Raw genomic sequence first — 17,815 nt, 5'->3', positions numbered from 1 at the left:
TTCCATGTATTTCAGTGGTTTAACAAACTGCATGATTTGGATTGTGCGTGTTCAAAAGCACCTACATTCTCAAAAACTGACTCCACTTCATCTAATGGATAATGACTATCTCAAGTATCTATTAGTACACTGGGAATAGGTTTCATGGCCGCTCAGCTAGTTGTATATACAACTCTGTCTCTTCCAGCATACACAGTGCTGTACATCCAACACACTTAACAGTTTTTCTCTACTTGGCAGAAAAAAGAATTCAACCGATAGATGTTTCAGAATTTGATTTTTCCTCCCACCAAAAATGTACCCTACCCTTTTTCTGCTAACATATTTTATGATGAAAGGATGACTGAGTAGTAAATACTACTACAAAAAAACTAAAAAAAAAAAAAAATTGTTTTAAACCTACTATGAGAGCTTGTAGGGAGAGTGGGTAAACAATTGTGCTCATCGTTATGATTTTATATTGCTTCAAAGGAGGTAAACAGAATGAAACTTCACAACTGAAATTTAAATGTTAATGAAATAGATAACTGTGCCAAATCACAGGTTATTTGATAAAACCATGTATCGTTTCTTAGATTTTCATAAAAAATCATTAAGGCAACTGGGTGGTCTGTAACAATTCTGAAAACATCATACTTTTGCAAACCATTTTAGAAACCATTTTGTTAAATCAAGTGAGTGATAATACATATATTAATTCATGTTAAAATTTCAATGTCAATTTATTTGATTTTTCAAATCAAATCGTGCCTCAGAAAAAAATTAGAAAACCTTTTCTACTCCTGCCCACACCTACGTACACTTACCCATACACACACTAGCTCCACTTAAAACATCAAATCATATTCCTAGCACAGTCCTACAGCACACTTATAACTACAGAACTCACTAAGCCCATCAGTGAAGACTATTCTGAAGGTATAAATGCCTAATCTTGTCAAATAACCCAACCAACAAAACCAGCTGTCTAAAATTTAATTAAAAACCACTATACTGAACATCCCACAATAAAGGTACTAGCTGTGAGAATTTCAATTTAAAAAAAATCAGAGGCAACAATAAGCAATGGTGATGGGAGGGTTTGGGGAACTGAGACAAATTAAAGCTTTGAGCAGAGCCATGTAAGCTTCTCAGTTTCCTCCTATTTTAACCCACTTCTGGAGACCACAAAAGGTTTAATAAAAAAGCAAAGACGCAGATCTACAAAAACTTAAAATGGCTCCATGAGCCAGTAATGGAATATATTCTTGGTTCAACTACCACTCAAAATAATTTATTTAAATATTTACTAAAAGAACAGATTTTCTTCCTGTGTTTCTTAATAAATGCTATTTGGGAGAACACCTTAAGCCCTCTGGAGATGGACTCTCCTCAATTTACACACGCAAGGTGTGTGGCAGTGTACTTTGAGATGACTTCTGCCCTGGGAGGGAAACAAACAGGCTGTATGTAAGTCTAGTCCAACTCCCTCACTATACACAGAAGGAAACTGAGGCCCAGGGAACTTGGTCATGATTCACTCGGTCCCTAGTTAAGTGACCTTGATGAGCTAAAACAGAACCAAGACATATCCTACAGATCATGGCCATTTCCCACAGGACATTCAACCTCTTCTCTCCATCTGGGAAGGCAAAAGAGGGGGACTGAGGCACTGACAACCCCCACCCACATGCAATGGCCCGACTCTGTCTCCTTTGCCTCACCCTAATCCTGACCAACCCTGTCAGATCCTGTCCTTTTAGAAAATTTGGATATTTTGTTCCATGTGGATTTTGGGGGTATTTGTTTTTAGTTTTTTAAATATTATTTACCATGATTACTACATTTTCTGATACCCCCTTAAATTTCATACCCAAGACCTCTCTCACCTTACCACAGTGCAGGCCATGGACAGAAACCAGCCACCAGCCCACTGCCGAAACGGTTAGGGAGGTGACTGTTGAGTAGTGAGAGATCAGCCTTGCTTGCTGACAAAAAACAAAGGCTAATCTTGCACCTGGAAATCTAGGGTCTAAATGCACAGGGAGATTTATCTCTTGTAACTTATGCTTGTAAAGGGCAGGCCTGGCTAATGAAGTTGGGAACCACTCCAATCTTGATGACAGCTACCCTCTTGGTATGACAAGGTTATTAACACCTGGTAGAGCTTAACTCTAAGTGCCTATACTCCAGCTAGTCATTTCCCAGTGGAGACTCTGACTTAGAGGGGAAAAAAATCTCAACATGAGAAACTGTAGACAAAAACACAGATGGTTAAAAAAATGGGAAAAACGATAAACTCGCACAGGAAGAATAAGAGAGTTACATCTAAGGAATTAACCCAGGGAAGAATAACTAACAGTTCCATCTAAATACTTAAAAAAAAGTTGTGCTCACTTTGGCAGCATATATACTAAAACTGGAAAGATACAGGGATGACTAGTATGGCCCCTGCCCAAGGAAGACATGCAAATTCATGAATTGGCCCATTAAAAAAGAAGAAAAAACTGCACTAAAAAACAATGTATTTTTCTAAAAGAAATTTTAAAGCACACATCAAAATCACTAAAGCAGTTTCATTTGAAAATGTACATGATCGGAGACACGGTGCTTGCTGAAATATCACATGGAGCTTGGAAACGTTAAGCTCTTTCCCCTTCCCCATCCCAAAACCAGGATTGCAGAATATATCATCTTTCCTTCAGAGCCAGGCCTTTCATCTATTTTTAAATTCTTCACTGCCCAAGAGAGGCTCAAGTGCTTGCCTCTGCCCACCCTTCAGCAGAACACAGGCAAGACAAAGTAACTGATCACACTCACTCTAGAGCTGGGTCTCCACCGGGATTCCTAACGTGTTTCTTTTGTTCTTAAACATATTTTAACCTGAACACTGAAGACAGTATGGCTCAGTGGGATACAACCTTCTACCCACGGTTTGTGACCCCCCACAGACCGGTCATCAGCACTGCTAATTTTCCTAACTTTTAGAACATAATGCCTAGCCCTGGTGTGTCTTGTAAGTCATGAAGTTGATCAGCACCACGAGTGAGAACTGAAGAGATGCACAGCTAGGGGGCCCACCTCATCTGCTAGCTTGGTAGGGACTGCAGGAAGTACTGGCCACCCTGGACCAGGTAACCCAAGCTCAAGCTTCAACAGAGGCTTAGCCTTGAGCAAGTCCCAGACTCTGAACATGTGCCCACAGCTGCAGGAAGAGCAGAACACCTACCTACTCTACTTCTCGGGATGCCTGTAGACGTCATATTAGACAAATAACTATTGACAACTGTTAATTACTGTGCAAACTGAAGCCACCAATGACAATTTATAGCATGGCTTTATCAGTGTGCTGGAGAGATATATGAGTAGGCTAAATAAGGCTTAAGTATGCATTTACAGTACATCTTGTTCCTAAAAATACCAAGTGAAGTAATACTAAGCCATATGACACAAAAATAAATTTAAAGATCACGCTGCCACACATACTAGGCATGGCCCTGGAAATGACGACTCACATCAACTTACTATTTTTTAATGCACCATAACACTTTGATGGTATCAGAATTGTCTCAATTTTTCAAGAGGGGTTTCCACCTCCTTCTTGTATAGAGATAGCTAGAGCTTACCATCTACACAGAGGATAGATGGTCAGACAGGGATCTATAAAAGGCTCTAAGAAATAAAAATTCTTAGTGCTACGATAAAAGATTTAAGTATCCATTACCAGTCCTGTTCCACTGCCTTTTCGGTAACCAGCCACAAATGGGAGCAGAACATATAAGGGGAAGGCTTATCAGGAAGTGTTGACACAACATAAACACAGACTGTGGGCACCACACCAAGGAAGGAAACCACAATTATACCATTCTTGACTTGGATACACTTTCACTTTAAAACTTCCAGACGGAAAAGTCAGTGGTGAGATTTGACACTGAAATCTCTAAAACTCACTCCTTCGACAAACCCGTTGAAAGGTGGGAAGGAGAGCGGTCGTCACACTGGAGACAAATCTTAACAGCATTAAGTCTCTCTGCTTTAAGTTTCCCCATCACTGCATTTTTTTTTTCAGTAACAAAGATGTTGTCAGAAATGACAATTTTTTGTGTTCCCTGATGATGTCTTGCTAGCATTTGGTTATAAGCCATAAAGCAGGAATAATTTCAGCCTGTCAGGAGTCTCGCTAATGCCCAGTTTCCCCCTAGAGAGAATTCCTGTCAAATCTAATGAGAGCTCCAAAGGCCCTCTCTACAATATAATGAGCACTTAGGCCATGCTGGTGATCAGGCGGCAAAAAGCATCAATTTGAGCCTGGCTACACCCTGGGGGCCAGACGTCACCAGTTTTAATAAGAATTATGATTACTAGCTGTACCAAATGCCTCCTCAGAACTTATTATTAATGTGTGACATTCAGAAGGATGTTTTTCAAACGTAAGGCCACTTTAAACTGAATTATAGCACTACTCTGCACACCACTCTAGTTAAGGGTCTGTCAGCATTTACAATATAAACTAAATTTCAGGGGGCTTAATACCCCGTTACTATGAAGAACATGGTGTTTCTCAGTTTTTTACATTTTTCAAATTACTGAGCCAATTATACACAGCGTATTATTAATGCATACAGTCTCATGGACAGACAGTACATACCCACAAATGCCTGACACAGTATAGAAACTCATTAGTAAACTGTTTTCACACCCTGGGGCTTCTGACCCACTTTGCTCCTTCTCCCTATACCATAAAAAAGAGGTTATCCCACCATGTAACCTGCAGGAACCCACAAAAATTACACATCTCTTTTAGCTCTCCCAGTAAAGCCAGCACCAGCACACAACAACATATGGAGGTAGTGTTGCCTTGTAAGAGTCAATGAGGTTACTAAATCCTTTAGAGTTTATGGTTTTAAGAAAAAGCTGGCGCTCGCCTCTTACTCTTCCAGAGTATTTGTCACCAAAAACATGCCCTTCAGCATAACTTAAAAAAAAGTTCTAGGTTAGAAGTCTTAGGCCAAGTTTATTTGCATAATTCATTTAAATGGCCATAGATGCTAGTCATAGATCTTCTTGCCCATTTATTATCAACAAGTTACAACTGCCTCAATAAGCCACTAGCCACTGAAACACAAAAACAAAAGCACAAACCCAACATAAACTAGGCTACCAACTTTGCAAATCAGAATAAAACCAGCACTTTAAAGGCCCAATTATATTATTAATGAAAGGCCCTGAATGTGTAACTATATCTCTTTCCAAACACATATCTGAGAACAGATCTAATGTACACGACGATAACTTAACACTATGAAACCTATGATGAATTAAAAATCAAAGAGTGCAAAGTTACAAAAGCAGAATTCAACTTTGAAACACACTTGCTTAATGAAACTCTTTGAATATAAGCAAGATCTGAAGGCTGAACTAATCAATTTCTCCACTGTGCCCCAGCCGGTCAGCCATGCTCTTTAATTTAATGAAACAAGGGTGTGAGATGAAATAGCACATATACATCAAGTAAGAATTGTATTGTTGCACTTTGAAATGTGTCCAACTGTGCAACTTCATCTGATGATAATTTTTTAAGAGGCAATCGATTTCTAAAAGACTTATTGTACCAGCGTCTTGATGAAAAAGTGAATGTCAGCATATCTCCAGAATACTTACACCCTGCCATTAATGCTTTCTTTGGCAGACAATGACTACTCAATCGAGGGTCCTTTGGGCTGAGCAATCATTTAGCTTTTCTTCTCTTATGAGGTCCTTAGTGCCTTGTTCCAGCTCAATACTCTTTTTATACACCATTATAGTAGCCATAAGTGTGAATTTTATGGGAACTTGCAAACTCATAGTCATAGCTAGAGCTTTCCAGTCACTAATCTTTTCATGCTTTTAAAACCACTAGGACTGAAGCAACTTCCAACATATGCTCTGGCCATAAAAGGATGCTTTTTGTTTTGTTTTTTTTTAACACAAAACCTACAACAACTGAGGAATTTTTCAAAAATTTGCTTGCTAATAAGCCACTAATCCTGAGTGTTGCTTTATGCCGCCTCAAAGCAGAAAGAGTACTCCACAGACAGTAATACACTTTGTTTACCCTGATTAAAGAAACTCCTAAATACTCTTCTTTCCTCCCTCAGGTCCACACTTCCTTCCAAAACAGCACAGAAAACATAAACTGTTCTGAACATCAGCAACTCTATGGGATACCCAGATCTTCCAAGAGGAGAATAAATCTACCCAGGTGGAAAAGTAAACTCCAAAGTCTCAATTCCTATCTGCCTATAAACAGGCCAGTTTACATTTCCAAAATGGCCCTCACCTAGTCACTTAAACACTCCATAATTGTCAAGAAGCAACACTTGCTGCAGACTACTACCACCAATTTACAAAGAGAGAAACCAAGGCAGAAAAAACGGAATACAAACCCCATCCCCCCCAAAGCCCACTATTGAGAACAAAGCCAGTATTGTAAAGTCATATGAACTGATTTCTCATTTCAGCTTGAGGTTTAACTAAAGCTTACCTGTTTATGCATTTCAATGTTTAATCCATATGACATTTCATAATACTGTAAAGAAAAAAAAGAATCAAGCATTTCATTAACTCGTGTTTTTACAATGCTAACACATGTTTGCTAGTATTATATGGAAAGGGAAAAAGTCCAATCTTTGATACCTACCATCACATAGTGCCTCTGCATTTCTGTCTTTTCACTTGCCAGTTTCTCACATTCCAATTTAAGGCTATGAAAACAAAACAGGCAACTTAATGTAAACATTATGTCACTTGTTTTAACATCTGCCTCACATATTTGCACTTCAAGTAAAAACACAGACCAATTTGGAAAAGCCATAAAAACTATCTAGGTAAACATCCAAAAGCTTTGTCCTTACATTTAATAGGGGAAAGGAATAATGTGAACAGTACAGGGTGTCCATTCAGCTACCATTCTTTTTCTTCTTGGTGCATACCTGATCAGATGCTAAGAATGAAAAAACTGTCACAATCTCTGACTGATTCCTCCTCATGGTCATCTATCTGTTCCCTACCTCCCTGTATAAATGTGTGTTTCTCTAGACTCCACCAAACTCTGGCCTTTGCACAGTCTTCTATCTTAGGCCTGGCTGTATCATTTTTGCCAACTCAGTCTTTAGGTTTGAAAATCGTATCTGTTAAAGTTGCTTCTACAATTGCCCGTCCGTTTCTAAACCTTTGGTTTTTAAATCCCTGCCAAAATATGTCAAATAGCTGCTGCAATAAAGTGGGTTGAAGTTTACCCTGTTCAGTAAACATGGTGTGCAAGTATGCCTCAAGCTCCAGAAGTATTATCTACAAGTAGACAAAAGGTCAATAATCAGAAAGCCCCTGACAAAATAAGACAATTCACACCCAAGGCACTCAGCCTCATCCGTGTGCTTTTTCTCAAGCACGACAAAAGTAAAAATTGTCATTCAGTTATTTCTTGGCTCACATCAGCTAAAACTCCATAGGAGCAAGGGAAAGAAATTAACCTTTCTGGGAAGTTCATTATGGATAGGATGCTTTACAAATAATTTTCATTTATAAAGCCTTTGAAGGGAAGTATCATTACACGAAGCTAAGATAACTAGAAATGTGACTCCACTCTCTTGTCCTGCCCAACCCAACCCAGAATGACGCCAAAGCAGGTGAGCTTCCCCCATACTATCCACCTCCCTCATCATCACCAATGATGGCCACTGGTGAAAGCATCCAGCCTTCCGTAAATGGACTTTGTCTTCAAGAACCCAATTCTCTACTATGGCAAATAGCAATTTCAACACGGCTTTGCTTCCCTGAACCCCCAACTCCAGGGCTGAGGCATCGATTGAACCAATGTTTCCGCTCAGCCTGTTGAAAAATAAATAAATGAAGTGCAAATATTGACGGTTCTCATGCAAGTCCTAAAGACACGAAAAAGGACTCCCTGGAAAAGCAGCAAATGGGTAAAAGGGAAACAATGGGAGGGGGAGGAGGAGGAGGAGGAGACAAGAGGTGGCCTGGGAAGAGCCAGGCAAGGGGGTAACGTGAATGACAGGTCTTAACTGCGACTCCACACGCCACCGCCTGGACGCAAGAACTAAGTACAGCCGCCGCCGCCACCAGGCTGGGAGACTGGGGCACGGGGCCGTCCGCACGACCAGTCGCCCGGCGCAGCCGGACACGCACCTGTGATACTGTGCCTGCAGGAACTGGAATTCCTCTTTAATCCGGTCCAGGGACTCCGGGATTGTGAACTTGAAGGGCTGGCCTGCAGCCTGGTGCGGCGTCTGGGGGCGATCAGCAAGGGGGGCCGAGGGACGGGAACGCGGGCGGATAGATAAAGCAGTAAGTCAGAGAAAGAACGGCTGGGACATAAACAAAAATAAAGTTGGCAGTGGCAAAAAATGGAGCCCCAAACTCGAGTTTGCGCTTCATTTTGAGAAGGGAGAAAGTGGACTTTCCCCTGACCCTTAGCTTCTAAAGAGGCTCATGTCTTCCAGCCTCCAGGGCGGATCGCGGTAAGTGCGCCCGGGTTACCTGGCCAGAAGGAAGGGGGCTCCCCGGCGGCCAGGGACGACCAAGCCAGAATGTCGTCGTCTACGTCGCCGCCCCCTCCCCCATGGGGGCGATAAAGACCCAGGGAACCGGAGGAGAAAAACAACTCCTGCAGGCTCCCCATTCCCAGAGTCGCCAGGGCCACCTCCAAGCGCACCAGAACGGGGGCCGCATTGATATGTAAATAGGCGAGACGAGAAACAAAGGGGGGGGGGCGCCCAGCCCACCAGGGAAGGGGGGGATGTGGCTGCGGGAGAGAAACTCCATCCTCCCCCGGCGCCTCGGTCCGCTCAGTGTAGACGTCAAGTAAGAGGGAGCACAGAGGGAAAGGAGGAAATCCAGTGTTTCAGCCCACTCCCCATCCCGGGAGAAGGACCCCCGCCCTCCCCAACCTTACACCGCTGGGGGTGAGGAGTGTCCGCCGGGTTGCAGCAGCCACTCGTCTCCCTAACGCACAGGAAAAGTGTCCCTCCCCCCCCCACTGGGCCGCGCCTCACCGGGTGCCGGCTCTGCGGGAACATCGCTCTGGCGGCGGCCGCGGCTCTGTTCCCGGGCAACTCAATTCTCCGCTCAATTTCCAACTTTAACCCCGCCGAGGAAAATTAAGCCGGGCAGAAGTGGGGAATGCGGGGGGGTGCACTGGCCACGCACGCAGGCGCGCTCCGCCGGGCGCACCGGCCACTCCGCGCCCACGGCTTCTGCTCCTGTTTCCGTCGGTGCGGGCTCCCGCCCTCAGGGCCACATCGCAGGGAGCCCCAGGCCCAGCCACTCCAAAAACATGCGCGGCAACACGAACGCCCGGGGACTGCGCGTAAGGGCTGCGCTCCTACACGCGGGCCTCAGCCTGCGGGGAGGAGCGGGGCGGGGGGCGATGCGACTCCGGCAGCACTCCTCTCGGAGATCCGCGTGCGCAGCGCCCGTCCTGGGCAAACAAATCCAAGCGGGCTGCTTTTCTTTGCTCTTCTCCTGGTCCGCCTGCTCTCCGGGTTTTCCCCTCGGCGGCGGCAGGCGAGGTGCAGGTGGCGCGGCGGCCCCAGCTAACCCCACACAAATAAACCCAATGCTTTCGGGACCGACCCCCACGGTCCCGTCTGCGCCTTCGACCGGGAGCTCGCGGACTCCCGGGAAGCGGCGGGGGAGAAAGGTCGAGGCCGCAGCGGAGGCTCGAGGCCGGGGAGCGAGGGATGACGAGGCGGGGAAAGTGCGGAGGGCGCGCTGGGAGGCGGCTCGGCACGCCCCGTGCGACCAGCACTCTGTGTTCTCCGCGGTTGCACAAACCCTCCAGGCCCGACGGGGCTACTCCACGGAGGGCAGTCCCGCAGCCGCCCGCTTCTCCGAGAGCTCGGGGAGCATCAGGGCGCCGCGCCCCGAGCGCACTGGTCCCGCACGGCCGGCCCGGCCGCTCCGGACTCTTCCTCGTCGGTCTTCTTTCTTTCCTTCCCTACGTCTGCCTCCCCGCAAAGGGCGCTCCAGCCCCCTGCAAAGTTCTCTCACGACCTGACGGGCGACATCCACGAGATGATGGAGAGGAGTGCGTTCCACCGCTCGGCCTCCCTCCCGGGCGGGCAAACTCTGCGGGCGAGTCTGGAGTAGTCACCGCAGCAGGGCCGAAGGGGGCTTGGTCGCCGCGGGACAGCGGAGGTCCCGGCCGGCTGCGCAGGTCCCGCCCGGCCGCGCGAGGATGGGGGTGGAGCTGTTGGCTGCCTCGGGGACGCGGGGCACGGGGTACCCGCCGCTGCTGCTGCTGCTGCTGCTGCTGCTTCTGCAGCCGCCGCTCCCACCGCCGCCGCCCGCGCCTCTCGCGCCGGTTACATTAACACGCGGTTTCACACTCCGGAGCTAACCAGCGTCGGCCCCGCCCAGCCCTGCGCGGGCGGGGACCGCGAGCGCGGAGCCGGCGGGGGACTTGAGCCCGGGCGGCTGGGGGGGGGAGTGGGAGGCCCGGTCAGCCAATCGCGTGCGCCGTGCCCAACGTGGGGCGCTGACGCAACACCTCCCCGAAGCCAATGGCAGCGCAGAGCCGGTCGGGCCGTTCTCCCTCCCCCTTCTCTCCCACCCCACTCGCTTCCATCTCCGCTGTCTCCTCGGCCTCCCCTCCCGGCCCTCGGCCCCTCCTCCGCCTGCCGCGTCCTCCCGGGCTTGGTGAGGAACTGTTCCCGGAGGAGCCGCGGGACGCCAGAACCAGCCAATGGGAAGCGGCGTGTCGCGGAGATTGGCACCGAGGATGGGAAGGTCGGTGGGAAGGAGAGCGGCGGGGCCGGGCTGTCAATCAAAGTAACGTGGGGTCGGCTGGGGAGCGCGCGGGTGCGCGCGAGCGGGAGGGAGTGGCGAGCGTGCAGCCGCGGAAGCTGGGGGCTCGAGTTTGCAAAAATCTTGCCACTTATTTCTCTAATGAAAATTCTCATATCTCAGTGAAAGTAACTCGGAGATTAACCGCGTAGTTTCTTATTGGGGGCGGAGGGAAGGTAGTTTGGTAATTTGAGGAAATGTGTGTTTCGGTGTTGGCCCCTTGTTTGATGCTACTCTTTGAAAGTGAAGCCACATTTAAGATTTTGTCTGGGGTTTGTTTTTCCTTGAGCTGCCTTTTTACGGGTGCACGAGGAATGGACTGTGCACTTGGTAGAAAAATGCATAAATGAGCAACGCGTTGGCTGGCGTCCGTACACAAGCCGCGTAGGACTTGACTATGATACCCGCCCATGCCACCCACCCCCTCTGCACCCAAGGCGGTAGATTTGGGGTTTTATTGGACGATTTCAAACGACTTTGCAAAAAGGTCGTCACCCTCGTTTGGCGGGAAGGATCTCCACGGTGCCTCCAGAATAAGGCACGCGCGTCCCGGGAGCAAATGAGATGGTTTGCCCGCGGCGCGAAATCTCGGGTCCTTGGCTTAAAGTCCTGACTTAGCTGTGTTGAGGGAGGACGGGGGTGGCTGAGATTTTTAGGAGCATCTCCGCAACAGGACCGCCAGAATGTTTCCAATTCCCGGAAACAAAGACAATGGAATAAACCAGCACTGAAACCTCAAAAACCTGTCCCACCCGACCCTCCCCCGTGGTACCCCTGGGCTGAGCGATGTAAGGAGCTAAGTGGGAAGAGTTGGGGAAATGACGTGGGTAAGGTTCTTGTGAGGTGGAATTTGAGTTAAAAGGGATTTTGAGATTTTAAATAAACAAGACATGAAGTATAATTAATATTGAGAATTTCCATTTTTGTGTATTTCTCTATGTACACCACACAGCAGAAAACCTTCAGTATTACCGCATTTATACTTTTGTTTAAAGAACATTTAGGCAAGGCTACTTCCATATGAAGTAGAATAATGTTGTGAATAATGAAGTGAATAATGTTGTTTTATTATTCACCAATGGTGGTGACTTCCTTCACAAGAACACATCTTCGACAAGTATTCATTTTATGTTGGAAAAATGGTTAGCCAGTTTTGGATATTAATAACCCTCAAGTTCCCATTATTTTACCTTCAAGAGACTTATGGAAAGGAGCTTATTTAAACAGACATACTTTTATTTGAAGATTTGTTTTTACAGAGATCGTTTTCTTGAAATATTAACAGAATCATTTTAAATGGTACATTTCACTGTTGGAGTTGTTTTTAAATATGTATGATATTGATTTGTCTGTAATTGCATCAATCCCAAATATCAATTATAAATGAAAAATAGAAGAGCGACTTTAGCCAATCTGTACAAGGCCATGGTAAATTCTTAAACAGGTTGGGCATTGTAGCTTTACGGTGTTCTCTGTTCTCTGTAAGGAGTTGGGAAAGGGGTTATATTATTCGTTTTGCTAACATGGAGAATGGAAGGGAGAGAAGCACTGCCTCTCTTTCCTTGGTTACATTTGGTGATGATGAGAGGAGGCTGGCTCCACATACAGGACCTCTTGAAATTGTATGATCTGTGAGTATCTAAGCTTTGTCTTTTGGCAACCAGTGTTCCTTAAAATCGTCAGGTAGTGATTGGGCCACATATGCCAGTCTGTGGTCAGTGCATCCCATGATCAGTTCCAGGACCGGGTAGAAAGTGCTCAGATGCCACCAGTATGCTTGTGTACATGCTGTGACAACTGGGGCAACTGAGACTTCTCCCTGGATTACCCAAGCTTTACCTGGTGCCTATACCTTAACTAACTGGCACACTCTGGTAATTAAGTTAACAGAGCCATTAGAACAGTATGCTTTGGGACAGGAGCAAAAGTGTTGCTATGTCTCTTCTTTCCCCGCTCCACCCCCCTCAAAATTAGTTCTAACTCATTGTCTTTAACATACTCACAGGAAATGTGTCTGCTCACCATATTTTCTGGTTGGCCATGAGTAAAAACTGGAAATTCTGTTTTAACTAGTGGTTGCTTACCAGTAGAGCTCTGATTTCCTTATAAAGTCGGTTCTGCGAAAAAGAAAAAGCATAATGATTTCTAAATTAAAAGGTTTTTAATTGTTGTGCGTAAAAATAGATAGTTTTTGGTTTTGGAAGGCTTCTTTCTCATTTAGAGGATCCTCCTCCATGAGAGTGGGAGAAGACTCTGCCCTTTTCAAGGTCATATTTTCTCCATGATTGTCATGCTGTAATAATTATACTACAAAACTCTCATCAAACTGCATTACAAATCATGGTGTTTAAACAATCAAGTAGCTTTAATCTTATGTTTTAAATAAATAATATATGTGCAGATTGCCTACAGCCTGTTTAAAAGAAAATAGTCCTACTCATGAAATCTGTAATTTTGAGCTTCTATTTAAAGTCTGTTAACTGTAATCTTCTTTACCTTTAACATTCATATGTCGATGATTTTACATGAAATGATATTAAGTATGCTGCTTCCATAGGAAATTGTCTCTGAAAAAAAGTACTCTTTTCATCCTCTGCAAAAGAAACAAAAAGATTGTCTGATCGTTTATTTTATCTTGATGCATATATGGCTATATTTCCATTCATTTGTTGCTGATTATCAAATTTTAACTCACCAATAGCATAAGTAATTACAAAAACTATATGTTATGTGGTATAGATACTAGACAAAATAGGAAGAAGTATGGATACTGAACATAGAAATTATATATCTTTTAAATCTATTACTTTTTATTTGAAATAAATAATTGTGGCAATTTTTAAAAGACCACTCTTGTCATTTTCTCTTCCTTTTAGCTGTGAGTTATTGCTCATACATCTCCTCATTTGACTTTTTTTTTTTAACTGAGAGTTTTCTCAAACCTAAGAATGTAGAGTCCAGAAGAATTTTTCCCAGCATTGCTTTATAAGCTTTTTCTCCCCCACCCTTTTACCAAAGAAAAGGGCGGGATGGGCGTGGAGGTGGAGGGGCAAAGGCAGAGAAGGGAAAAAAATCAGTAGCAGATTCATGCAGCAGTAAAACCTCAAATAAAATCACATCCAAAGAATCTCTTGCGGTTTCACACAATATGGTAAAATTAGAGATTGCAGGAAACCAACTAAATTAAACTGGGAGCATTTGAAGAAAAACGAGCAGACTTTATGAAAATGACACATTGACTGACCAGTATGCTTCTTTATCAACAATTTCTTTGTTAAGACGCAGATCAAAGGAACCTGCATATGTTTTCATTTTGTTCTAACTAGAAAATTACATCCAGATGTTTAATAGGCATTTGGTTGGTTTTTCAGCATTGATTAGATATGTTGGTTCTGTTTGCTTACAAGTGTAGCCGGATCATTAGCTAATGCAAAGAAATGTTTGCTGTGAGTTGCTAATTAGGGCTTTTGGAAACTCTCCATGCTCAAGAACAATTTGTACAGTGGCCAGAAGAACTTGTGGGACTTGGGGAAGTTGTTTTCCCTTCTCTGTCAGGGTGGGGAGAAGCAGACAGCCCAGTTCCCTAATCTCCCTTTGCCTAGGGGGATTGCAATGCAATCCCTAAGGATTGGAGTGCAAATAAATTAGGAAGAGACCACACAGGCACTCCCAAACACAGAGATAAATGTGCTCTTTCTGGAACCACCACTGTGCGGTCTTTGGGGGTGGGGGGAATGAACATCTAAAACGCTGAATATTAACATGTGGAAGATGCTTGGTGCTAATGTTATCAAATACACAGCATTTTTAAGTATACTTTAGAGACAGATGGGAAAGCCCTTTATGATAAACGAGTGTACTTGAATTCATTACTGTAGTACTTATAATTAAAAATGTCTCCTTTGCAATTTCAGTACTTTTACAGGGTACAAGAGACCAAGCTTTAGAACTGGAAGGCTGGGGATAGTGAAAGGAGTGAGGGAGAGGAATTTTGGGAGCCAGGATGAGCCTGGGAGGAAATACAGTGTTTACTTTCACAGCCCACCCGTTTGTTTACCTTGTTAAAGCCCCCAAACTTGTAAAAGATTAGCCATTCACTCCGTATTCAAATAAACTGTTTGAGAATTTGAGGCACCGGGTGGATAAACATTTTAGCTGGCCAGTCACGTTTTTTGAAAACGCTTGACTGTGTCTGAGGCCTGCAGAAGAACCCCACCTCAGCCAGGGCCAAACTTTTGTTTATTTAAGACTGTATTTCTACATAGATATAGGTCCAAAATAGCATGTGTTTATAAGCAATCATAGCAGTGCAGATATAATGGCATTGTAGCGTGTTCTTCTGCATATTAATGCCCCTTCTAAGCCTGTTTACATCTAATGCACATGTAGGGCACACTCCTATGTGTTAATGTAGTCTGATTAATTTGGGATTTTCACACCAGTAAAATAGATTCATGATTAGTTTCTTTAAAATAGTTCAGGCAGAGGGCCTTTCTGTCAAAGCTTTCCCTGCCCACCAGCAAGATGCCCTGGAAAAGCAAGGACAGTATTTAGGCGCATCATCAAATACTGCATGATGTTCAGACGATAATATTAAGTCTCAGTGAAGTTAGAATCCTCCCTTTTTAAACCCATTCTCAAGTCTTATAAACATTGGAATAAAACACTTTTTTAATTCCTTCAGTTTAGCATTTAGCTGCAAATGAAATGGAAGGACAGTAGGTGAACAAATGATAAAAGTAAAGAAGCACCTCTGATGCTCCTTCCTACATATTCACATAACTAGAGTAGACCTTGGCCCCTTAATGGTCTCTGCAGTGACCCACCTTTGCTGCATCCCAGGAACTTGCTAGGAAATCAACTTTAAACTGACACATCTTTCCTTTTCCTTCAAAGGCTTTTGCTTTGGCAGTATCATTTAAATAACTTTTCTTCCTAAAGCTAGCCATGTCTTTGAAGGGTTAAAGCTTGAGTTCAAGCTTAGTTGATAATCTCTGGGTGTTCATAATTGAAGGCAAGTGAGCTTTGGGGATGGGAAAAGGGCTAAACACAAGTAAGTATTCCAGATACCTTCATGTTTCCAGAATGGAAAGTTTAGGTCTAGATGAACAAGCTAAATGATATAAATACAGAATGTTGGGACATTTTACAAAAAAACTAGCCTAGGTTGTTTGAAAAGTCAATATCATACAGAGAGAGAGAGAGAGAGATAAGAAAGGAAAAAGTGAGGAAGGATTATTCCTTAAAAACAGAGACATATAATAAAAATTCAACGTGTGAATCTTTATTGGCTCCTGGATTAAGAAAAAAACCAACTATGGAAGATGTTCTTGAGCAATTTTAATGTGGACTGGATATTAGGTAATATGGCATTATGGTTCTTTTTTGATGTTAGAATATCGTGGTTGTGTAGGAGGATGTTATTCTGAGATGAATGGTAAAGCATGCAACTTCAAATGACATCTGAAACTGCAAATAAAAAGTGTGCAGAGAGAAAGAGAAAGCAAATTTGGCAAACGTGTTAACAGTTGTAGAATTTAGGGGTACAGGCTACAGCTACTCATTTATCTTTTTCTTCATATATTAAATGGCTTCACTTCATAGTTAAAAGATTGGCTTATAATCTTTTTTTAAGTATGAAAAAATGGGTTATTGCCCTGATCATTGAAAAGCTGTCATACTAACAACGAAAGTATTATTTTGCTCTGGATCTTTTAGTACTTTTATTTTGTTATTTATGATATTTTATTTTTGTTTGATTTTTTACTGCAGTCCCAAATGTCCATTAGTTATCAATCAATATAAAATGGAAATCTTTAAATACATCAGGGCATTACATTAATAATCCTCTAAAGCATTGTTTTATGGGCCATAAATCTCAGAATCACCAAAAAATCTATAAAATAAAAAGGAAAGCTGCTTATTTGTTAAGAATAAGGCAGTAGCAAATAATTTTTAATTTCTTTATTCTTGTTATGAATAGTTGTCTGCTAGCCTTTTCATCACCTGAGCCTAACAGTGAAATTTATAAATTGGATTGATAGTTTGATTTTGAAATTTCTTTAATGTTTTGAAATATAATGCTGGTACAGATTTGCCTGTGTACTAAGCTTTAAATATTAATCTTGAAAAGAAATGAAAATAGCACCAAATCTTGGACACTGATGTTATGTTTATCCAGAATCGCAGAGGCACATATTTATGATGTGCTAATAAACAAATGTTTTTCCAGAAAAGTCATGAAGAGTGACAAGGCATAATCTGAGGGTTGACAGTTGGGATGCCCCACCTAGCAATTTTTTTTTCCTTTAATCATAACTATTTAGTATGTTTCTGTTTTTCCTATCACTATTATGTGTATTGAAGTGAAAACTTCTGGGACATTAGTAAACAGATTATACTTTGTGTGTGAACAGATTTAATCCTCAATTTGTGACGTAAAACTTGAGTGCCTTTAAGGGAGGCAAATACAAAAATTCAGAGAAACCAGGACTTTTGACACACAGTGATAACCAGTCCATCCAATACTTCTAGCCACCATCCGTCCACATAACTAATTATTATGTAAAATGAAACGATGGAAAGAATTTATGCTTTGCCATGCCAGAAAAAGCCCCAGGGGAACAGAGTTCCTATTCTGGTTTCCCTGGTTTGCAGCCTCCACACTTCTGAAGAACTGGCAAGCTACAATTGACACTTGCAAAAGTGTTACAAAACACTGACAAGTATTAGAGAAATGTTGATTAATGTAAACAGCCTGCCTCAAGGAATAATACCTTTCTTAAGAAAACTGGTTTTCAATTAGCATCTCTATGTTCAAGGAACTCCAGTGAGTGTTTCCAGAGAAGTTATTTGCCTTTGCTGGAGAGAGGGACTTTTGTCATACTTAACATCTTAAATTTCAGAAAATTTGGAAAAAGAATTAGTGAGATAAAAAGTCAATAGGCTTTAAAAAAGGAAGGAAATCCTGACACATGCTACAACATGGGTG

The 17,815-nt window shown here is 43.3% G+C and overlaps 1 protein-coding gene and 1 non-coding gene across 9 annotated transcripts in view; one reads left to right on the top strand and one right to left on the bottom strand.

The window, feature by feature from the left end:
- TLE1 (TLE family member 1, transcriptional corepressor) overlaps positions 1 to 9,094 on the bottom strand; it is an 87,800-nt gene extending 78,706 nt beyond the window's left edge. For all 8 annotated transcript variants that reach the window (XM_069476339.1, XM_069476341.1, XM_069476346.1 and 5 more), the window contains exons 1-4: positions 9,033 to 9,094; positions 8,167 to 8,267; positions 6,659 to 6,722; positions 6,503 to 6,547 (exon numbers count right to left, since the gene is read on the bottom strand). In XM_069476339.1, the coding sequence (XP_069332440.1) occupies positions 6,503 to 6,547; positions 6,659 to 6,722; positions 8,167 to 8,267; positions 9,033 to 9,056 (234 nt within the window). In that variant the 5' untranslated portion in view covers positions 9,057 to 9,094. The remainder of the gene's footprint in view (positions 1 to 6,502; positions 6,548 to 6,658; positions 6,723 to 8,166; positions 8,268 to 9,032) is intronic.
- Positions 2,369 to 2,475, top strand: LOC138388860 (U6 spliceosomal RNA). The gene has a single exon (XR_011234337.1). It is a non-coding gene; the product is annotated as a U6 spliceosomal RNA (small nuclear RNA).
- Positions 9,095 to 17,815: the final 8,721 nt, after the last annotated feature.

Source organism: Eulemur rufifrons, chromosome 7 (assembly GCF_041146395.1).
Source record: "Eulemur rufifrons isolate Redbay chromosome 7, OSU_ERuf_1, whole genome shotgun sequence".
In the NCBI taxonomy this organism is placed as follows: domain Eukaryota; kingdom Metazoa; phylum Chordata; class Mammalia; order Primates; family Lemuridae; genus Eulemur; species Eulemur rufifrons.
This window is presented reverse-complemented; position numbering and strand designations above follow the sequence as displayed.